Raw genomic sequence first — 23,778 nt, 5'->3', positions numbered from 1 at the left:
CCCAATATATTCAGAGAACTTTGGTCACTTATGTCTTCAGTTGTTATTGAGGCAGCAGCAAAAACACCACTGCTGCTTTTCATGGGAGATCATTACACAGGTATGTATAGCTGTATGTTGTCTTTAACCTTGTAGCACCCACAGTTGCAGATATGCAACAAGCTTTTTATTTATTTACATTATTTATTTACATTACATTTTTTGCATTTTATATGTGCTTCACTTTTTCACAACAAAGATCTGTGAAATCTGTTTGATTTGTTGTTGAATGGAAAGTTTATGATGGTTGCGTTCCGCACTTTGTATTAAGAATGTTCAATAAAGGTTTATTATATGCATTTTATTGTGGTAGCAGCAGTTACTGGTGAACTTTCACTTTACCTTTTTTGCCAAACGATCTGCAGAGAATGACTTGGTTTTGTGAACAAAATTAATGAGGAAAGCCCACAGTTGCAAATATGCAACATTGCCTAAAATGATCAAAAATAGCCCAATTCCAAAAATTCCAAAAAATATTGGTTTATTCCCACCCAAAAAGATGCAAGAAGAGCCAAAATGATTTTTTTCAATGATTATTCATATGCTTGGGTGCTACAAGGTTAAGTCACTTGAATAGTGATTTTGTCAGACTTTTATTACAGCAGAGTGACACAAAATGTCAAAATGTTTTATGTGATCCCATAGTAGTCTTGATAGTCTGCTTTTCAGTCACAGTTTCTGTTGCTTTTAGCCTTTTGGGAAAATTCAAATATGTGAATGAGAGCAGCTTTATTGGGAATGTTTCTGTATCATACAGCAAATACATTCACACTTTGCTTTTACATGCACACCGTTCCTCACGGTTCGTCTTTGTTGTTATCAGCTCCTTCTTCTTCCTCTGTGCACTGGGCAGTAACTGATTTGAGAGTTGAAACAAAGAGGGACGCTCTTTGAATGTTCACCTCTTAAAGAGTTACTTTGTACTATGACATGAACAGGAGCTTTTGAGCGTGTTTCTGTTCGTAGTGTTGCAGCTCCAGAGGTGTCCACGGCACCTGTGCATCGGGCTCCACGCACGCAGAAACGGAAACCAAAGATGAAGCATAAAAGAAATCCATTTGCAATTTAAATGGAAATGTAATGAGTCCTTGGTGGCAGTGAATTAGCCTGCTGATCGATTGATTATGTCAAGGACAAATAGGTAAACAAACATATCCATTAGCCTCCTGTTCCAGCCTCCTCCCTCTGCTCCCTGCTGTGGAAGAGTACCAGAGGATCACTGAGGTGAGAGGATGGTGTGTCTGTCTGTGTGAGTGTCTGTGCATAGAACGAGTAGATGTAGCATTGACAGCAAATACAGTTTCAAATGTGTTTTTCGTGGGGAGGGTCCCTGGAAGAATATGATTCACACAAATGTAAACACACTAATGCTAACAAGTGCACACCCCACTGTGACCACCCTGCCCTGCTCGTTATACAGACAGTTGGGCCCAGCAAGGCTCCTTTCAGAGGCAATGGAGGGAGCAGAAGAGGAGGAGGAGGAGGAGGAAGAGGGAGTGATGAGGATTCCACTCAGACAAACGAGCAGGATGGGATCAACACTTGAGAGAGGAGTCAAGAGGCTGCCTGAACAGTGGGCTGGAACCAGACCTGCTGTCTCGCCTCATTTCATTTTACCAATGTGCATGTCAAAAAAAAGAAGAGAACACCAGTCAAATGTTTCAGTGCAGATGACTTTTAATTACAGCTTGAAGTATCTACAAATTCAGCTGCCAAAATTTTGTGCCCACTGTTGTTCAGTTTCAAACAAAAATGTCATTAAAATATTAGGGCTGGGGGAGTTAACTCCTTATTATCGCGTTAACTCGCTAATTATTTAACACTGATAAATATTTTATCGTGCATAACGCAGGTTTTATTATTTATTTTGTTATTGTAAAAGTCTGTTGCTAACAGGCTTTTATTTTGTAAAAGTCTGCTGCGGAACCGGAAAAGAAAGTACTCTGCAGATCCACCAAACCTGGAGAAATGTACAGAACTTTTACCCCGTCATTTTCATTTTAAAGTTCTTCCAGACGGCGGAGTCGACAGAACCAAAGTCATCTGTAAACACTGCCAAGTTGAATTGTCTTCTCAGCGTAGTAGTTCCAGTCTAAAATATCAAATAAGGCAAAACACACAACTGATAGCAGCAAGTCATTCAAGGAAACAGACAGTGGAGCGAGGCTTCTGATGTTAAAAGTGTGTTTGCACAACAAATGTTATGGCACTTTCATTCATATGGCAGCACATTTAAAATAAAACTAAATGCTAAAAGCTATACACTACTTTTGGATACATTTTTGGATTCTGCGTACAAATGTGATTAATCGTGATTAATCAGGGAAATCATGTGATTAATTAGATTAAACATTTTAATCGTTGCCCAGCCCTATAAAATATATTTTCCATTTCTTTTTAGATGTTGGAATTTGGAGCACACCAAAATATTGATATTTTATTAATCATTTCAGTTCATGTTTACCAAGCCACAGGGAGAAGGGAGAGAAAATAGCGCCAAGCGATCGTGAGGTCTGACTTTTTCCTGGAGAACAATTTTGTGATGCAAATGTATTACTCTTTTGAATGCATATTGTTTTGAGAAGCAAAACGCTTTATTTTTTAAACGTCAGCCAACTAGCCGGACTACCTTCATCAACACCAAAACGAGGCTGGAACTCTGCTCACAGGACGCAGCAGGGGGTAAGAAGATGTTCATAAATGATATTGCTAGTGTGGGATGTCATACGGCTTCATGTCAAAAGAGGCGAACTATCCCTTTAACTGGGATATAAAACATTGAACAAAGCACTGGTATTGTATAATCAGTTCATTTCTTTCTAATTTGCTGCTAAATGCGAAGCAAAAAGCATTAGTAAGAGTTGTAACCTCCCTTTCTGTGGTACAGTGAATTCAGCATGATTTGAACTTAAAGTTGAATGGAGAGAAATACGAGAAGGCTTAATAATTATATTCTGAGCTGGGCGCCTAATGTGGGAATCCCCTGCAAATCTGAACAGAAATCTATCCATCCATCCATTTTCTATACCCGCTTAATCTGTCGGTCTTTAGGGGGCTGGAGCCTGTCCCAGGTGTCATCGGGTGAGAGGCGGGGTACACCCTGGACAGGTCGCCAGTCCATCACAGGGCCACACAGAGACAAACCAGACAAACAACCACACACACTCACTCCTAAGGACAATTTTAGAGACACCAATTAACCCAACATGCATGTTTTTGGGCAGTGGGAGGAAGCCGGAGAGAACCCACGCATACACGGGGAGAACATGCAGACTCCACACAGAAAAAAACAGCCGGGAGTTGAACCTGGAACCCTCTGTGAGGCGACAGTGCTAACCACCACACCACCGTGCAGCCCAACTGAAATCTAACCGAATAAAATACTTTCAAAGTCAGGGTCCCAAGCAAAGTTCCAGAAAAATGTTTTTTTCTGAGTTGGTAGTGAATTCTGACACCTAAATCTGTGTTCTTCTTCATTAAAGATCAATATCACCTTTGAAAGAACAACTGAAAGTAGCACAGATCATTTTCTTCTCACGAATTATTAAAGATTTTTAATCAGTTATCAATTATTACTTTTGATCGTTTGTTAGATTTCTCAGTTGAAAAACAAATGCGCTATTCAGGCTGAGAAAAGACAAGCACTGCAGAGAGGATGACAGCTTGAACATTTCTGTCAGGAGTTATTTCATGCAGGCTGCATGTTCAACGAACAGAAAAAAATGCCACCATCTCCACTTTCAAAGCGGGATAGGATATTACCCTCAGCTTTAGAGGGCAAGGACACCTGGAAAGGCATTTGGAAAATTATAATATCTAAGCATGTACTATATTTTGTGAATGGTCTATTTTGGTGCCACACTATTACTTTAAGCTACCATGAAAGAAATGTGGCATATACAGTGTTGCAAATTCATATCAGTTGTGTATAATTACAACTGATTAATTCAAACAATACATATGTGCCTCAAAGATGGGAGTACTACAAATACAGTTTGTTGTAATACTCAACCTTAAATCTGACATGCAAGCGAACAAAAAAAAATTAAAAACTGCCGATGAGGAAACAGCAGGTTAATACGGGATGAAGAGAGAAAAAAAAGATCCACTGAAAAAGAAAGAGCTTTTTAAAGAGGACCATTTGTAAAACAAGGAGTTTAAAGCCAGATTATAGGCCAACAATGACACAATCCCTTATGTTCATTCCTGTAATACGCTGTGAAGAAGAGGATTTATACTTTATTGTGGTGGAATGCATCACGGCTGCCTTGTGTCTCCTCCATTTGCCTGCTTCTTTAGGAAACATTTTCCTCCTCCTGAGGCCAGGTGTAATCCCCGCATGAAGGAATCAGAGACGCCTGTAGCCAACTGCTGATCAGCCTTATAATGGTTCAAGTATTACTAGTGATACCGCCAGAGGGAGAATTCATTCAATCCAGTGGAAAGCATTTCCTCAGACTGGCTGACTTTGCACTGAACGATGTTTGGTTTGGTTGGCTGTTCCTCCCAGACTTGTGGATCTCTCCCAGAATTCTTTCCTTGTCTCCTGTCTGAGTTGGATTGAATTGGAATTGTCTTAATTATCTCTAATGACTAAATTGTCCCAACTATTTGCTTCATTAACTCTGTGTTAGCTCTATTAGGAAGGAATGGAGCCAAAGAGAAGACGTAATTGAGGGTGTTAATGAAGGCAGCATCATGAGCAACATGCTGAAGGTGGCAGGATGTAGAAGAAGAGAGCCAGGCTTTTGCTTTTCACAACTTTGGCAGATAGGTGTGGTATTCTGTTTTGAGAATGAATTGCACTTGAGTGTGAAGAAATCAATTCAGCAGTCACTTTTAATGACAATATTTAACTCTAATGCTGCAGGTATGCACAAGCTCATCACCCAAGCTCTCAGTCCGCTAAATCCAGCTCCAGATTAGGGTCTGATTGTCTAGAGTGGAGCTGATACAGTGGGATTTTCTGCAGTAAAGACAGATGTTTGAGGGGAAAGAAGGGATTCTGGCTATACAGAGGAGCTTTAGCTTAGTCATCGCTGTTAAGATTTGGCCTAATGCATCCATTTCTTTAATTGAAGGAAGGTCCTGAGAGGAGCAGGCCAAATCCAACATCAGGATGGGTCACAAATGACTCAAACAGAATTTGGAATCACAGCATGGTTACGCCTCTTTTTGGAAGGTGGATGTGGCCAAGGTGCTAGAACGCTCATCTTCCAATCAAAAGATGTCCTTCTGCTGATTGAGGGGAGGTTTCTTCCTGTGCCTTCTCAGGACAGGGGACTGAATCAAGGAAAGAACTCTGATGGGATGTGCTGGGTTCCTTAGCAACGCAACTGTCTGGATGCTAAAGAATCTTATTCAGATTGATTACCATCTGATTACAACTAATTGATTCAATTAAATTGTATCTTTAAAGTGCCTTGTTTTTTTGTTTTATATATATATATTTTTTTGTTCTTTTTTTGTATGCCTTTAATGGATAGGACAGTTGGAGAGAGACAGGAAGCAGGGGGCAGAGAGAGGGGGAAGACATGCAGCAAAGGACCATCCAGTGTGGGACTCGAACCGGGGCCAGCTGCAGCGAGGACTGTAGCCTCTGTACATGGGGCGGCTGCTTAACCCACTATGCCACCGACCACCCTAAAGTGCCTTGTTATTAATACTTTATATATTCATATACATATTATGTTACATGTAAAATGATAAAAAAAAAAAAAGATGGGTGGTTCAGTTCCCAGCCCCTCCATGTGTCAGAGTGTTCCTAGGCTAAATACTGAGCCCTCACAATGCCCCTAAAATGCTTTTTGGTGTGTGATTGTAGGGATGTAACCAGTAACCAGTGCATAGAAAAATTTCAAATTCATAAAAAGCACTTGTTTGTGTGCATGAGAAACACATTGTGAGCTGCTTTATAGAACCTAGAAAAGGTTAAAGGCTGGAACTGTTCGAAAAAGGTTAGAAATTGAAAAAATGTGCATGTACTTGTTTGATGCTACCACATATTGTAAAGCCCTATTAGAAATAGTTTAAGACATGTTTGAACAAAGAACAGTGATGCTCCACACATGGCGTTCTGTAGCAACCCTCTGAGACACATAAGGCAAACATGTTTCCTGCAACACAGTTTCTCTCTCTTTCCATTTGATGTTTGCATTGTACAATCCAGACTTCAAGCAACCAATATACATTTATGTGCACAAATTTATATCTTATATTTCACTTCTCAGAGAACAGTGAAAGACCACTTTATTTGACTGTACTTAGCTGGGAAGAGATTGTTTTAAGACATTTCAAAAGTCTTTCCATTGTGTACAAAACCTAAAAAACAAAAGTATGTCCCTAATATGAAGAAAGGTTGCTCTACCGCCAAATATAAAAACACCGAAACGAAGCTTTCAGCTTTGAGTCTTCCTTAATCAAAGTAACTCATTGAACCTGCCTGAGTACAGTTAGTAAGTCACAATTTCTTAACAGTTGTTTTTTTCACAATTCTCTGTCCTGTGTGTAAGGCGTCTAACTGCTCTGTGTGCCTTAAAGTGATCCATGGGGACAAATAAGGTTCTTTGAATTGAATTTGAGTTGAATTAAAGTGCAGCTTCTGTACGCCACCTTTGGTTCTGTGACTGTTGGATGAACAGGCCCCACACACTTCGGTGAATACACCAACTTTTGTTCATTTCAACATCACGTTTGAAAGAATTTCCTCTCTAATATGTTCACATTTGTATCATGGGATACTTGTTCGTGTGGTTAAGATTATGGAAAGAGTTTTTCAGTGAGAGGTCTGCTGAACCTCCTGCAGGTGAAAGCTTGTCACTATAACTTACCTCTCCCAGGAAAGTTTGACCCTCCCTGAAGGATCTTCCCCAGTTCAATCCCTGAGTGAGATTTTTTTTCACCAACAATCTCTTGTTTTCTCTCTTTTCTCCTCTTCCATTCTTTGCCACTCTCTCCAGTTTTTCCTCTTTTTTTTCCAACACATAGGTGGATTAAGGCAGAGGGGCTTTTGTTTAGATAAAGCGAAGGATTAGGGAGAGATTTGCCCCCATAAAGTTGTGGGCTTGATGGGCCTTTTATCCCTGCATGTCCCTAAAGCTGTGTTGCCTCTGGATTAAGACTATACAATGGGGCCCCTTGTGCAGAGGGATCCGGGCCAGAGAGTGAGAGGAGAGAAGGCAAGGGAAAGAAATGAGACAGGGATTGAGACAAGGGGAAAAGGAGGGCAAGAAGAAAGAGAGAAGAGGATGGAGGGAGAGGAAAGAGAGGGGGAATTATCCAGCTTTTAGAGGAAACTGACAGGTTGAAAACTTTTAGAGGAGGGATTTGCAGAGGAGATTCTGAGATTTTGTCACCAATAAAAGGGATTTCAGGAGTACTGAGTGATGTGGTGCTGACAAGAAAACTACAACATTGTCTCAGTGCCTTTGAATTCATTTATCTAATATGTATGGGGGAAAAAAGAAGTGGGAGAGCAGGTCTTACTGTGGAAGTGCTGCTAATAAGGTGTCCAAGAGGTGGCTCCTGGCAAATTGCTTTGTTATTCTTGTCAAAAAGGTCCCCTGCAAGAAGTCGATTTTAAACTACACATCAAAATGATTAATTGCTGTGGGATGAACAGATGCTGGAATACCCTTGAATGGTGCAGGGGAGGCTGAGGCTTGCTGGATTGCAGACCTAATGTATTCATGAAGTTGCAGAAACATCATTAAGAATATTAATTAGCTATTAGAGGGCAGAATTTAGGCATTAAAGATTTTTTTGTTCTTTATCAAGTGAAAGGCTGGCGCAGGTTTACTTCAGGAAAAAAAAAACATTTTTGCTGCTCCAGACAGCGAGTTTAACCTGACAGGAAATCAGCAAAGAGAGAGAAATGTTCCTCCGTGGGCTCAAATCTACATGAGGTTTTGGACTTCTAAGAGAAAATTATAATGATTTCTTAGAAAATGGATTTCTTGTTATCAGAGGTGTTTGGCCACCCTGTCCTCATCAGGGCATGGCTGTGTAGGGGGGTAATGGGAGCTGCTTTTTTGGCGTTTAAGCCCATCAGATGCGCTGGACAGCTCGAGTCGCTCTAAGAAGCTTTTGGTGGAGAGGCGCTGAGAAGAAACTCTTTCTCGCTTTAATTGCTTTAGAGACGGTCCTCACAAAGAGACAGTGGCCAGATTTACCTCCCGTTTAAGTTCTTATTTCCATTGGTTCACAAGTTAATCCTCTTTCTTTCTCAGACCTCGGAGAAAACCCGGCGATAGGAGCCTATATACCGAGGCGACGGAAGCAGAGAGGCACACGAGTTTTTCCAAGCGAGGGGAGAAGATTCACACGCGTAAAAGTTTAAGGTGGGAGCGAAGATATTTAAGAGGAAAGATGCGAGAAAGAGATGGAATACACCAAAGCAGCACCAGTTTATATTTAGAATATTAATGATAGCAATAATACCTTTAATTATCTTGAAACAACTAATTTTAAATATCGATACTAAGAAAAGAATTACAAAAACCTATTTGATTTTTTTTTTTTTTACTTAATTGAAAATAGCTACAGAATATGCAGAAATCATTGTAATATTTATTTTGGTTGTTATGGAGTCCAAACATTTGATTTTTTTCTTATAATTGAATTAAATTAGCTTTTAATACAAGCGGACCTACATCTGTCGCGGCTATTCAACTCCTTTCAGTTAAATTCAGTTTTGTCGATTCTCAAGACGAGACACTTTTAATTTAAAAAAAATATCTTAACAGAAAAAATTTCCTTAACAGAAAATCAGATTGGCCCAGTGCCCACTCACGCCTTATCCCACCTTCATGTATGCCGCTCTGTCAAACACAACCGTGACGCAAAGTGAACCACGAACACTTCCAAATGTCCTGCATGTGTCATAAAGCAGCACTATTCATATTATTTACTCCTTTGCACAATTTTGTTTACTGCTCAGATTTGTTACAGAGTGGGGAAGATGGTCACAAACAAAACTATGTTACGGGCCAAGCATCTTAAAAAGACTCCCAGCAAAATATGCCAGATTTACATTTAAAGGCTACTGCGCTGCCCTTAATTCCCCACCTAAACGGTTTTGCTCCGGGAGAAGAAATCTTCTCTAAAAACCCTTCAAGAAGAGAAGGGCATTATTGCCCTAATCCTCTTACCCGCAGTCATTTCAAGACAGGGGTTTTTGGAGGCTGAGATGGCGTCTTGTCATCCCTATCCCATCCGAAATCCTTCCAGGCCGGGAGAGAGTGTAAAGGCAGCACCCTGGCATCTATTGGCCATCTAAAGTCTCCCTCTCTCCCTCCGGTGGCGCACAGAGAAAAGCCCAAACGCAAACAAACTGTAAGGTGCTTTCTTTTCTGCACTAAAACAGAGGAAAGATTCAAGTGCAGGGGGCAGATTTGAGAAACAAAGGTTTTTATAAAACCTAATATTCATAATAGCATCATATGACCGAGCTACGAAGAAACTGTAAACATTCAAAGTTTTAGCCTAACGAGCCATACTTTATTCAAATTAGGTGAGGAATTAGATTCACACCAAAGCAGATGCATGTAGCTGATGCACGTTTAACCAAATCCAAAATGGAGCAGTTCAAAAGTTCAATTCAATTCAATTCAATTTTATTTATATAGCGCCAAATAGCCTACAACAAATGTCATCTTAAGGCACTTAGATAATAAAGTCCAATTCAAGCCAATTGGAATTCAATTAATTGTAATCTTAATTATTTATAAAATAATCCAATTCATTCATATAGAGCCAATTCAAAAACTATTTCCTAGCTAAGGAAACCAACAGATTGCACTGAAACTTTTTTGTTTGTTTGTTTGTTTATCGTTTGTCGGGAAAACAAACCTTTCACAGACACGTGAAGATTAGAAGAAATAAAGTGTGATAAAAACGGATCACATTTGAAAATAACTCGAGGCGTCATTACCGTTGGAGATCAGCGAGTTTGTTTACTTAACTGACAGCACAGGCAGCCAATAGGAAGGCCGGATGACCCCCGCGAAGCTCTCCTTAAAATCCCTCCGCAGAGTGGTCGCGCACCAGCAGATGGCGGCTTCCCACTTGTGCGCGAGACGCGGAGAAGTCACAGCAGGAGCAGAAGAAGCGCGAGCGGACTCCAAGTGAAGCAACAGACTGGATGACTTTTACTCGGCCCTGACTTGTTACCCTGCTAACGGACAAAGGGACGGAACACCGGCCGCTGAGAAGCCACCGAGCAGCGGGGAGAGCTAAGCAGAAAGCCGCAGCCGGAGCAAAGTTGAGGAGCCGCTGTGTGTTGGCGTCGGGGGGTGACAGAGAAACACCACACAAGAGGTAAAAAGACCAAAAGTCTTATTGTTTTCAAACACTTTCTGAAATGCTTTATCGTTCAGCACATGTAAACTAATTCTATCAGTTTGTAATTCAAGCTAAATGCGCAGACTGCAGTTTACTGTGTTTGTAAAGTTTAGAAAGTAGAACCCCCAAACGACACTTTGAGCTGCTTTCTGGTGGTGGTCTTTGGCTGTAGCCCATCTCACCAGAAGAGGAAGGATGCTCCTCGGTTTAATTTTCGATTTTTTTTAAAAATCTTTCAAACTTTCTAAGTCTTTAAAAACAACCGCTTCGTTGTTGTAATCAGAACCGGTAAAATAATATTTAATTCGACTTAAATGAAACAGGTAGCCTAACTCTGAACCAGGTCTGTTTTTTTTTTTAAATATCCAAAACATCAGATATCCATTTCCTCTTCTTTTTAGGAACATTTTGTCATTCTACCCATTAGAGGGCCACATTTATTCAAAACTGTTTTTTTTTTTCAATTATTTTTAATGAGCTTTTATTTGGTTGTGAAAGACTAAAAACTGATCTCCAATTATTTGACGGGCCTGACTAATGCCGACGCGAAATAAAAGAGTTTTCCATTTAATCCGGCCTCTGTAGAACTGTAGCTATCAGTCATGATAACAGCTCACAAATCTTGCAGCTGAGAGTCAAATCAAACATGTCTGACAGTTTACACTGTGTGACAAAGAAAAGGGCAGATTGTCGGGTCGACTCTTGCCCCCGAGGGCTGTTCTCAAATAACATTTTTCCTAATTTAGTCGGATCAAACAGTTGCACTGTACAAGCCAATTTACATAATGATGGTTTGGTAATCGAAGCATTGAGAGGGGCGGCCAGGGGGGGCTCAGTGCCTGCAGCACGGAGAAGCTTATGAATGACAACCGCATGCGCTGACAGCCACGAGCTGTTTGTGTCCAATTAGATCCGGACAGGAGGACAAACAACGATGAGCTTAAAACGTGTTGAACTGAAAACTGGCAAACACACTCAAATATTCACCTGAGATCAAGAACGGTTTCCCCGCGCGGCTGTGGTTCAGAAGAAAAAGAAAGAAAACGGAAGATAATCAATGAGTGGCGTGCCGCAGGTCGGCAGGTGAGACTGAATCCCATCAGTTTGTTTTTTTTTATCTCACATTTTGGGAGATTTCATCCCATTTAAATCAGCGACTTTAAATTGAGAGTAAGACAGAAAATTGCTGGCCTATTACTAGAACCAGCGTGCAAGCACGTGCACACGCGGGGTATCCACTGTACGTCCGTCCGTGTCAGCGTTGATGATAAATGGAGGGCCTCGCAGTCGAAACCTATTTGCACTTCCATTAGACGGGGAGCCAAATGGGGATCAACATGCATATTTTTACCCGCGGAGAAGCCATACATCTCAGCCAAAACGTTGCCCCAGGGCGGCGGGATAAGAGGCCGCCAGAGAGAGAAAGGGGAGGGTGGAGGGCTGGGGGAGGAGGGGGAGAGCCATTCAGCTCAAATACTTAGGGGAGTAAAGTAAATGTTTAGCGAAGCACCTTCTGTCCCGGCGAATTAAACTATTCCCCACCGCCCTCTGATCACATTCATCAGCCGCAGCAGCCACTTTAATAGGCTGGGAACGGGCACTGCGGGCATCACGCGCGCACACGCAGACACATCCGTTGGCCTGCGAGCCGCAACTAAAATAATAGAAATGATTTCTAACTTCTAATGACTTCCATGAAACTGTTATTTGTATTATTATTATTATTATTATTATTGTTTTTATAGCAATATAAATGGATTAAAGAGTAAACGTCTGAATCCTGTAGGACATGAAACCCAAATATCCGCCTACACGGAATTATTGGTCAAAATATACATCAACAAATCCGGATTTTCTAATATTAATTTGCTAAAATTCATTATGGGTCATAAGACAAGAAGAAAACAAATGAAGCAGCATTTAGCCTATACATTTAGTAAAGGCTTTTTATTTGAAACTAAAAGGTAATATCAGGCCTGTGATTTCCTTCCAGTGTTCCCATACACGCCTGAAAGATGTATATCTCCTCCCTCTGGTCTCTTTGTAATAGTTATAATAACTGTTTGGACCTCGGAGATATCTCCTCCTGTCAGGCTACTAATACATATCTAATCATGACCTCCAGCGTTTCATCTATGAAAATCTCAGAAGAAGAAGAAGTGCAGAACAGGAAATCGTGCTCTTGTAAAAGACCGGATATTTTTCTTTAATAAGTCATCTTTTTTGTGTCAAGCTGCGATTATTTGAGTCTATAGATTTATTAGGAATAACTGAAAATGACCTCCAATGAACGTAATCAGATAAATGCATTCAATCACTTAGAAAGTGATCACGGCCTATTAAAAATAATCCTGCCGAATTTAAATCAGCTGATATAATTTTCCAACACATTTCATCAACGCCTTGATCTGTCACAGCAACACTTTCAGTGGGGATTTGGGTTTTCCGGGAGCCCGGGAACGAGGTGAATAAATTCATGAATAAGGCATCCGTCACGGTTCATTACGACAACGAGTGATAATTACCCCCAATTGAAAGTCCTTTGTATAATTAATGGATTGAACAGAGAGATAATTGGATGTTAATGGATAACACTTTAGTCTAAGTGCGCACATTAAAATCTGTTGGTCCCTTGAGCTCGTTGGCCTGCTGTCATTAACAAATAAAACGCGCGTGCATAGATCTCCCAGATGTTTTTGAAGCCTTGTTTGGAAGGGGTTGGGGTTGCTTAGTGACAGCGCATCCAACATGTCTGAGTGAAACCACCACTGCTCCTTCTGACGCGCGCCGCCGTCTCCTTGTGCGCCCCGCAGGTAGCGACCTCTCACCATGCAGCACTACGGGGTGAACGGCTACTCTCTGCACGCCATGAACTCCCTCAGTGCCATGTACAACCTGCACCAGCAGGCCGCTCAACAGGCGCAGCACGCGCCCGACTACCGGCCGTCGGTGCACGCGCTCACACTGGCCGAGAGACTAGCAGGTAATTGAGTGCGTGCTTTCATACTGTACACAAAGAGCGTTTCTCTGGAAGCCTGTGACTCTGAGGCGCAATGCTTTTAGCGGCCTGATGTTTGCTGCTAACTTCTGTCAGTATCTGTGATTGCCTCTAAGCTGCACTCTGTGTTTGAATTAATAAAATGAAGAAAGCTAAAACTTTTCCGGAGAGGGTAAAATATTACAAAATATTTTGTCTACATTTAATGGTTCGGTCATTTGAGACCTATTAATAGCAAATGCCCAGGAAGACTGCAGCTGGCATATGAGCAGGCTTTACTCCTCCATGCCCAGTAAAATAAAACCTGCCGTGCGTTTTCTTTTCCAACGGCTGCGCATTTCAAGACATCATCTTGGAGGCTCGCTACGGCTCCCAGCACCGCAAGCAGCGCCGCAGCCGCACGGCTTTCACCGCGCAGCAGTTGGAAGCGCTGGAGAAGACCTTCCAGAAGACCCACTACCCGGATGTGGTCATGAGGGAACGACTCGCCATGTGCACCAACCTGCCCGAGGCGCGAGTGCAGGTAGGCCCGTCCAAGGAGGGAGCCGTGGGCAGTATTCTTATTCCATATGTTCGTATTTCTGTTCAGAAAACTGAGATTATGCACTGGAATTATGAGTTTTTATTATTATTATTATTATTATTTTTGAATTTATAAAACCCTAATTCTGTTGCTCCATATCAGAGGTGTGACCAGAATGGCATGTGTGGGTGGGCAGTTAGCTCGTCTGGGGGGGGCAGAAAAAAATACCTGGGAAAAAAATAAATAAATAAATAAAAAAATCGGTGGAAAATTTTTGGAAGGTTTTTAGCAAGGGGTTAAGGTTACGAAGGGGGGGAAACACGATAACAAAAAAATAAATAAAGCTATAAACTTTGCAGATATATGCTTTTTAAAAATCACCACCTGCATTTATTCTATCAATACAAGACACAAACAGAGATAATAAATTGTGGCCTTTTTTCTGGACAGTTTTCTTTGGATGGACAGGGCATTTCTCAGGGGGGCAGTGCCCCCCCCCCCCCCCCCCCCCCCCCCCCCCCCCCATAGCCATGCCCCTGCTCCATATGAGCTTTATCTTTTTTAGGGTGATATTTAATATTATGCACCAGGATGGAGGTAGTGCAACACTTTCCACTGTAAGCGTCTACATTTTTTTTTTCTTGTTCTTCATCTGAATCTTCTGGTTGCCGTCAGGTTTGGTTCAAAAACCGCAGAGCGAAATTCCGTAAGAAGCAGCGCAGCCTCCAGAAGGAGCAGCTTCAGAAGCAGAAGGAGGTGACGGGGGAAGGAAGCGAGAAGGAGGACGCGCCTCCCTCCACCACTACCCTCCCGGAGGCTCAGCTCCCCCCTTCCTCGTCCTCGTCCTCCTTGGAGACGGAGAGGGCTGTGGTCCGTCCCGTGGTTCGTCCTGTACCTCTGGACATGGAGCTGAATGTTACCTCAGCAGAACATTCAGGCAGCGAGTCGGCGACGGAGGATAACGCCACAGATAAGGAGGACGAGTGTAAACCTCAAACAGAGGAGATGAAGTGTGAGAGGGCCCTGACGCCCGGGGACGCTTCTCCAGCTTGCAAAAGACTCAGCCCTAAACCAGGTAAGAACACAGGAAACTGAATCTTACTAAGAAGTCGACTAAGACCTTCATTCAGTTAACAGTTGACTGATAAATGCGAGTACTGATGAGAATCTTTTTTTTTTTTGGACAGATTCTTCCTTGGTCTCCCCATCGGTGACGCCCTCCTCCAGCAGCGGCCCCCTGGCCAGCAGCGGCCCCCTCTCTCAGAGCAACTCTTACTCTTCCTCTCCTCTCAGCCTGTTTCGTCTGCAGGAGCAGTTCCGCCAGCACATGGCTGCCACTAATAACCTGGTGCACTACCCAGCTTTTGACCTCGCCACCCCATCCTCACTCCCCTACCTGGGAATGAATGTTAACATGCCCCCTGCACCGCTGGGCTCCCTGCCCTGCCAGTCCTACTATCAGTCTCTGTCCCATCACGCTCAGCAGGTGTGGAACAGCCCGCTGCTGCAGGCGTCAGCTGCAGGCGGCCTCACCAGCCACAACAGCAAGACCACCAGCATCGAGAACCTGCGTCTAAGGGCCAAACAGCACGCTGCCTCTCTGGGACTGGACACACTGTCTAACTGAGATTACAGCCGTACGGAGGCGAGTGTAAACTAGGTCAGAGCCTCAGCCATCACCTACGCATCCTATTGCATGTCTCTGTGACTATAACTCTTTAGTAACCATTCACACAGCTCTACTCGACTAGATGGGAAAAGGACATACAGACATGTCCAAAAAGAAATCCTGTCGAAATGATTTGGACCTACAGATCTCTGTTTAACCACTGACTCCTTTAGTTCCTCGTCGATTCCTTTGCAGCCTAAAAGTACATCCTACTGGAATGAGAACATTTATGTATATATATATGAATATATATATATATATATATATAAATTATTCTCTCTCTATATACATGTGCAACACTGAATTTTGCTGCACTGAGGTGCCACGGTTAAAGCGACTGAAAGGGGAATTCTCCAGCTGACATGCAATGCTGGATCCTGTAAACAGTCCAGATGGGAAAAAAACTACTTAAAATGATGTGAACTGCTGATTATGAATGCACTCGGTTTAAATGACAATGCAAATAATGTTTACAAGAATAATGTGAATAAATGAGGCACTTTGGTGGGAATCACAAATCACTCTTGCAGTAAAGAGACTTTTCAATTAAGCGATGTGGTCGCGTACGTAGCGTGCGCTACACAACAGCGTGTTAATGAAAACAGACCCAAGTCATGTTGTCCTCAGCAACATAATTAAAAGTGACTAATTCACCAGTTAAATGGGCAATGATATGCTCCTTTCTGCAGTGGCTGGCTTGATAATGAGAAAATGATTTCAGTGACTAAATTTTAAAAGCTCTTAATTACATTTGGCCCAGGGCTGAGGGAGCTGGGCAAATGCAATTATGAGCATGCATAGCATTTAAAGAGAGGCTTTCTAAATTCAAAAGGCCTGTACACCGAAACAACAGTTTCAGGTGCCACATGACAAACGTCCCTTTGTCGGGGCCTCAGTGGGTTTCTGTGAGAAGATAAAATATTTCAGGACTTTTGCTCAAATGTAATCTTCGCTCCCATCTTCTCGACATTCATTCTCACCTAAAACTGTTTTGAGGAAACATGCTGTTTTGCATTGAAAGTCTCACAGACTGTAAGCACTTGATTGAAGAGAATCATACATCTCTGATGTTTTCCGTTAATATGTTCCGGAAGATCACGTCTTCGAATGAAAAAAGCACATTATCATAAGATATAATGTACAAAAAAAAAAAAATCTATCTATCAATGTTAACTGGTAAGGTAACTGTAAAGTTTTGTTGTATAATTGATAATGGGCTGAAGAGATGCCTCGAGCTGCCACATTGTAAGATTGTATTTGCTAAGCTCACCGACGGCCCTGTCTACCCCTCTCTCTTTGGTTGTCTGTGTCCCGCTTCTGGTTGAATTTATTTTGAAAGTGTATACAATCTTTACTTCTACAATTAAATGAAGCAACTGAAGAAATGAGACTTTCAGGAAAACTAACACCTTCCTTATTTTGTAATCAATTCAAAAGTCAACAAAAGTGAATATGATTCAGTAAATAATTCCTCTGTGTAACTCTGTCTTGACTCTTTGAGTTCTGTTGTTGTTTCTAATGCTGTTCCTCTGACTGTTTCTGTCAAACTACTTGGTTCGGTGAAGAATAGATTTCTAATGGTGGAGAAGGGAGTGACTGTTGTTTCCTTTGCTCTCCCCACTAATGTAGATTTGAACTAGTGTTGTATCTGCAAATAAAAACATTGCTTGAAGAGCTTTATAATGAAGGCTCCTGTAATTTGTGCCGGGTATTTACACAGTGTGGGCTGGTTATTGCTGCACCCTGACAGAGGAGGTGTGCCAAACTCTGTGAAACAGCAGACTTTAAACAGCAAGTGCTAAAGTCCAACTTTTCCAAATGCAAAAAGTCATAGCAAGTTATCCACTTAATGTGACAGTTTAGCTTTGGTTCTGTCTCTGAAGTGAAACAAAGTGAACATTGAATTAAAAAAAAAGAAAAGTGAAGAAAAAGCATCAAGACGATAGAGGCATGGTGAAAAGGTCAAATTAGACAAAAATCAAGATGAGAATTTGCACAAAAAAAAAAAGTGAGCGCGGCAGCAAAAGAGAAAGAAAAAAAAATCTGAAAAATACAAAGCTTGGAGACGTTGGGCATCCCCAATGAATAAGCAGGCCATTATCCTGAAGAATGATAGCCCGGGGCGGTGATTATGCTGCTATTATATCTTTAACAGCATGGTTTGTCAAAACGTACGGACCCCCGCCCACCCCAGCTGAACATTTATACACACACACACACACACACACACACACACACAGAATCTGGGCATGTCACATCCTCTAAAAAAGTGCCCTTGCTCTTCCCACAGTAAAGTTTACATGTATTGTAAGTGCATTACTGTGGCTGTGTGACATTGTCGTGCTGTTAATTGAATTAGCCTTGAGCCTGTATTTTTCCCTCAGCGTTTGTGTAAATGACTAATGTGCGGCTGCTGCGCTGGGCAATTTCTTTGACTGTTACGAATGACCGCTTTCCAAAAATCGGATAGAAGAAGATAATGATCTCACCAGATTAGCAGTGTTAATATGGGTGTAACATCTCACCCTAACCTTGTTGTGTTTTATTACACCACAAATGTGTGTGTGTGTCCTCAACCAAGGGCATCCTGATTGTGTGACTGATAGGACTGTGGAGTGGGTATACATCTGAAGAGTGTGTCCTTGTTATCCAGAGGAGGAATATGTCCAGGTACATGGAAGACATTTTTTTTCTCCCATGGGGCTCCAGAGCAGAGAACACAACAATAGTCCTGTTCCAAATGTTCTCTCTTTTCTTAACACCCATCCCCCAAACACACACTCACACACACCCTGGGGGTTGAACAGGGATTGCTTGATTGTGCTGCTGCAGGGTCAAGTGTGTTGAGCCCCCGATGCTGGATCAGGTGCTTCCATTTCTAACACTCAGGGCTGTATATAGTCACCACTAACACTATTTGTTTGCACACACATGGATCTCCATCTACTTTGCTTTAAGCCAGTGAACACATGAGTTTTTCTGGGTTGCTGTGGGCTCTGAAAAAAATCCTTCTCCCAAAAAAGTAGGGGTCTGAACCGGTTTGTATTCTGATGATACTTTAACTTGCACACAATATGTATATAATATACACATAAAATGTACTTTGACTACTGAATTCACTGGCCATTTGCTACATTTTCAGGCAACATCTTTGTGTACATGACTAACACAGGTGCACTGCTTTTGCTGCATCTCTTGTTTTCACTCTCCCTCACAGTTACACGCTCACACAGCCCCTCAGATCAAGACCCCCACACAAAAATCACAGTGTACCATTCAATCAGTTCTTTTTCTCCCTCCTCTCCATGGTTCTCTTAAAGGTTTTAACCACGACAAGAATGAAAAGTGCCAGCATTAGAAACCTCGGCCCATTGAGGAGGTGACAGGGTCTGCCAGAATATGATCCTAATCCTGTTTCCAGCATTCTTTTAGCCCAGTGGCACTGCCATTTCGCAGCATATTCTCTGAGCTGTCAGGCCCGGGGAAATCCCTCTAATAGTGCATTGCACTGATACACATCAAAGCCCTTCTGGAAACCACCAGCAAGAAATTAACAGAGAGGGAAGTACAATCAGGTTTACAGCTGCACATAGATTAAAAAAAGCAAAAGCTTTAAATCACGCAAAGATGGAATAAAATCAATTCAAACTTTATGGTAGAAAGGTGTCCAAATGTATAAATGTGGCAGCAATACCAGTCCTGTACGTTCTAATAAACTAAAACGAGACAAGTTGGTTATACAGAAAGAAAAAATTAAAGGAGTGATATCAAGAGGAAGACAACAGGTGGCTAAACTGTGTATCCAGGGCCACCCTCCTTTAGTTCCACTTCATCTTCAATTCTCCTCTTGTCTTTTTTCTCTTAAACACCCCGACTGCCATCTCGCCCCGCCCCGGGTAATCTTCTTAGAGAGAAGAAAACCCCTATTCTCTCTTTTCTTAATCTGGCTGCAGCCTAAACCGAAGGTTGCATTTCCAAACTGAACAAGAGTGCTCTCAGTATCAAATCTGTCGGCAAATGCTGAGATCACACATTTAAAACGTGTCCGGTTCATGAAGTCCATTTGAAGTTATTTAGAACGGCAAACTTAAAGATGCACTTCAAGCTACTGGCAGCTAGAATGTTGTGAGAATATCTCATGTCATATCATAATATTCTCCCTAAAATTATACCAGGGACACTAGAATTCATGTATTTCAGAGTAGGTGAAACACCTATCATGCTATTCAATTAAAAAAAATTCAAAAATACTTTATTTATCCCAGAGGGAAATTAAATGTTGATGTAACTCAATTAAATCAAGGAGTTATTATAGATGCTGATGGCTGTGGGCAGGAAAGATTTCCTGTAGCGGTCCGTTTTGCATCCAAACTGAAGAAGCCTTTGACTGAAGAGACTCTGTTTTCCGATAACAGTCTCATGGAGAGGATGTTCAGGGTTGTCCATAATTCTCTTGATTTTATGCAAAATCCTTCTTTGCATTATTGTCTCCAGAGGTTCCACAGTCGTCCCCAGAACAGAACCAGCCTTCTTTATCAGGTTGTTGAGTCTTTTTAGGTCCCTGGTTCTGATGCTGCTGCCCCAACAGATGACGCAAGAGGAAATGACGCTCTCAACAACAGACTTGTAGAATATCTGCAACATCTTGTTGCAAACCTTGAAGGACCTTAGCTTCCTCAAGAAGTACAGTCTGCTCTGTCCTTTCTTGTAGATGGCTTTGAGGTAAAGGATAGATTTTCTGGAAAGCGGAAATCTGTCTTTAGAGGAATGGGTTATTCAGAGTTATTCAAATAAAATATCTAACAAATCAAGACTAATCATCTTGTTAAAAAACATAGAGTAAATTTACTCAAGCACTATACAATAATACAACTTTGAGGTAATTTATTATTAGTATTGCTGATTCATACAGCTTTACTCTTCTCTTTCACAACATGCCACAGAGATATATAATGTGTTTTTGTCATAATCTTCTGACAAGTTAAGTTAACATTTTGAGTTTGTGATTCATAAAAAATGAATCGATGAATCATTTTATGTATCTTGTCATGTTTTATGATCACGACGTTGATGGGCCTCTTCAATTAAACTGTGATTTCACTGTTTATTATAAAAACAACAAAACTGGAGAAAAGATTAAAAGAATTGTGTAGAAGAGCTTGATTTTTTTTCTTTTAAACTCTTTGATAGGTTAGGAGGAAATGCAAGCGATAGGCTAGAGAAGATGGGAGACATAATTTACTCCAATGGTGTAGAAAGATTTGGGGTGCAAGATAGAAAGAGGGTTGAAAGAGTACATTTAGTTAAGTCAAGACGGAAAAAAGAGATGGAGAAATTGGTTAAGGAAAGAAGAAATTTAAGAAAGCAGTGGAAAAGAGCTACAGAAGAGAGGGAGGGAATTAATGTTTGCAGGAAGAATTGAGAGGTAGGCTAGCAATACTCAGAAGGGCTGAATATCTTAGGAAAAAGAGAAAGAAGAAAGAATATGTAAGTACTGTGTTTTACAGGGACCCGTTCAAGTTTGTTAAAGGATTGTTTAACCAGGAAAAGGGAGGGCAGCTTAAGGCAAGAAAGTCAGAGGTGGAAGAATATCTCAGAAATACATATTCAGATCTTGAGCAGCGTAGAGTAGCAGGCCTTCCACCTGACATGCCGCCATTAGGAGAGATAGCTCATAAGATGGATGTTAGACCACCTAGGTGGAAAGAGGTTGAAGAGGTAGTCAGGCGTGCAAAGGCTTCGTCGGCCCCAGGGTCAAATGTAGTCCCCTATCCGGTTTATAAAAGTGCACCTGATATCCTAAAATTTTCGTGGAGGCAATTAGGAATAGTTTGGGAGAAACAGATTATTCCTAAAGCATGGCGTAGGGCAGGAGGCGTTCTTATTCCAAAGGAGAAAGAGTCCTCGGACCTGAGTCAGTTCCGGATGATCTCTCTCCTAAATGTAGAGGGGAAGATTTTCTTTAGTTTAGTTGCACAGAGATTAGCTAGTTATTTAGAAAAGAATAGCTTAAAGGGATAATCCGGAGTAAAATGCACTTTAGATCAATTTACGGGATGTTGGGAGTACATACGTTGAGTTGACATCAAAATCATGTCATTCGGATGTGTTTTGAGAATTTCGATTTGACCGTTTTTAGCCAAAAGTCGTTAGCCTGGAAGTGAATGGGGCAAATCATGTCACCGCTACAAAACGCAATTTTTATACCTCTTCTACAGCTCCAAACAACATAACACTTATGTGGTAGTGAGTAGAGGGTCCCTAAAGCCAAACCGAAGTGTCCCGAGGTCTTCATGTGGTCGGATATAGAGTCCAGAATGAATTTAATCAAGCCAGTACCTTTCCGGAAATGTTGCGCTGCAGCTGCCGCAACTTCACCATGGTCTGTTGCGGCAGCTGCAGCAGACACATTTCCGGAAAGGTACTGACTTGATTAAATTCATTCTGGACTCTATATCCGACCACATGAAGACCACGGGACACTTCGGTTTGGCTTTAGGGACCCTCTACTCACTACCACGTAAGTGTTATGTTGTTTGGAGCTGTAGAAGAGGTATAAAAATAGCGTTTTGTAGCGGTGACATGATTTGCCCCATTCACTTCCAGGCTAACGACTTTTGGCTAAAAACGGTCAAATCGAAATTCTCAAAACACATCCGAATGACATGATTTTGATGTCAACTCAATGTATGTACTCCCAACATCCCGTAAATTGATCTAAAGTGCATTTTACTCTGGATTATCCCTTTAATAGATACTACTGTGCAGAAGGCAGGAATACCAGGTTTCGCAGGGTGTTTAGAGCACACTAGCATGATTTGGCATCAGACAGAGCGCCAAGATTGAGAAAAAAGACTTGCATGTTATATATTCTGGATCTAGCTAATGTTTTTGGTTCAGTGCCACATAGACTTATTTGGAAAGCGTTTGAGTATTTTAGAGTGCCCATAGTAGTTGTTAACTTAGTAAGAGCATACAGTATTTTCAGGAGATTAGACTGTGCCTAAGTACAGCAGGTTTCATAACAGGTTGGCAGAGGCTAGAAATAGGCATTATGGCAGGGTGTACGATTTCCCCATTAGCATTTACAATGGCGATGAAGATAATTATTAGAGCTTCCAAGTGGGTTGTAGGTGGGGAGAGACATCAGGATGGCATGCGCCTTACACCAATTAGAGCATACATGGATGATATGACGTTAGTGACTACAACAGTGCCATGTATGAAGAGAATACTTGAGAGACTTAATAAAAATCTAAAGTGGGCTGGTATGAAAATCAAACCTACTAAGTCTAGAAGTATCTGACTAAGTAGAGGGAAATTAAGTGATAGAAAGTTTGTAATAGATGAAGAAAAAATCCCAATCATTATGGAAAAGGCAGTAAAGAGTTTAGGCAGGTGGTACCAGGGAGACATGAATGATGGAGAGCAGGCAGTGCAGTTTGGGAAAGATGTTGCTGAGGCTGGATAGAATAGATAAATCAGAGCTTCCAGAAAAGTTGAAGCTGTGGTGTCTGCAGTTTGGATTGTTTCCTCGGTTGATATGGCCATTCTCTGTGTATCAGATTCCATTATCTGTTGCAGGAAAAAAATGGAAAGATTAGTTAGCTTTTACATTAGAAAGTGGCTAGGTGTTCCAAGATGCTTAAGTACTGTGGCACTGTATGGGAAGGGCATACAGGCTCCCGGTATCTAGTCTAGTAGAGGAGTTTAAATGGAGTAAAGATGTGGTAGTTAGTAAGGTGGTTCCAAACCCAACCAAGGAGAGGAAATGGAATCCAAGAATGGCAGCTCAGGAGGCAGAAGCAACTCTTAGACATGCAGAGATTGTGGGTAATGTGCAAAAAAGCCCCCGGAGGCTTGGGGCTTGGCCCAGGCAAACCGGTGTGAAGTAGAGCAGGTCCCAAGGAGAAGAGAAAGCTAGTTGTTGAGCAGGTTTGTAGACACAAGGAAATGTTTCGGGGTACAAAGGCAGTGGCTCAGGCTAAGCAGGGACGGTGGTTGAATTGGGAAGGTGTAGAGAACAAAAAGCTTAGTTGGAAAGAGCTGTGGAGTATGGAGGAAAGGAGTATTAGATTTTTGATAGGGGCAACATATGATGTGTTGCCAACTCCCCAGAACCTAAAACTCTGGGTAAATGGAGACCCGTTATGTTCGTTATGTTCAGGTACTGCAACTCTGAGGCATATTTTGTCAGGTTGTAACGTT

The 23,778-nt window shown here is 41.7% G+C and overlaps 1 protein-coding gene across 1 annotated transcript; it reads left to right on the top strand.

Annotated features, from left to right (window-relative positions):
- The first annotated feature begins 10,275 nt into the window (after positions 1-10,275).
- On the top strand, positions 10,276-15,538 carry dmbx1a (diencephalon/mesencephalon homeobox 1a). The gene is made up of 5 exons (XM_075482426.1): positions 10,276-10,356; positions 13,194-13,363; positions 13,723-13,901; positions 14,577-14,976; positions 15,089-15,538. The coding sequence occupies exons 2-5, from the start codon at positions 13,210-13,212 to the stop codon at positions 15,526-15,528; spliced, it is 1,173 nt and encodes a 390-aa protein (XP_075338541.1). The 5' UTR covers positions 10,276-10,356; positions 13,194-13,209; the 3' UTR covers positions 15,529-15,538.
- Positions 15,539-23,778: the final 8,240 nt, after the last annotated feature.

Source organism: Odontesthes bonariensis, chromosome 14 (assembly GCF_027942865.1).
Source record: "Odontesthes bonariensis isolate fOdoBon6 chromosome 14, fOdoBon6.hap1, whole genome shotgun sequence".
NCBI classification, from domain to species: Eukaryota; Metazoa; Chordata; class Actinopteri; order Atheriniformes; family Atherinopsidae; genus Odontesthes; species Odontesthes bonariensis.
Note: the sequence above shows the minus strand (reverse complement) of the source record. Positions and strands in the feature narration are given on the sequence as shown.

Coding starts and splice junctions, on each gene's coding strand:
- dmbx1a (XM_075482426.1), top strand. CDS start 13,210: ATGCAGCACTACGGGGTGAACGGCTACTCTCTGCACGCCATGAACTCC. Junction 13,902..14,576: donor TGCCCGAGGCGCGAGTGCAG/GTAGGCCCGTCC, acceptor GGTTGCCGTCAG/GTTTGGTTCAAAAACCGCAG. Junction 14,977..15,088: donor AAGACTCAGCCCTAAACCAG/GTAAGAACACAG, acceptor TTTTTTGGACAG/ATTCTTCCTTGGTCTCCCCA.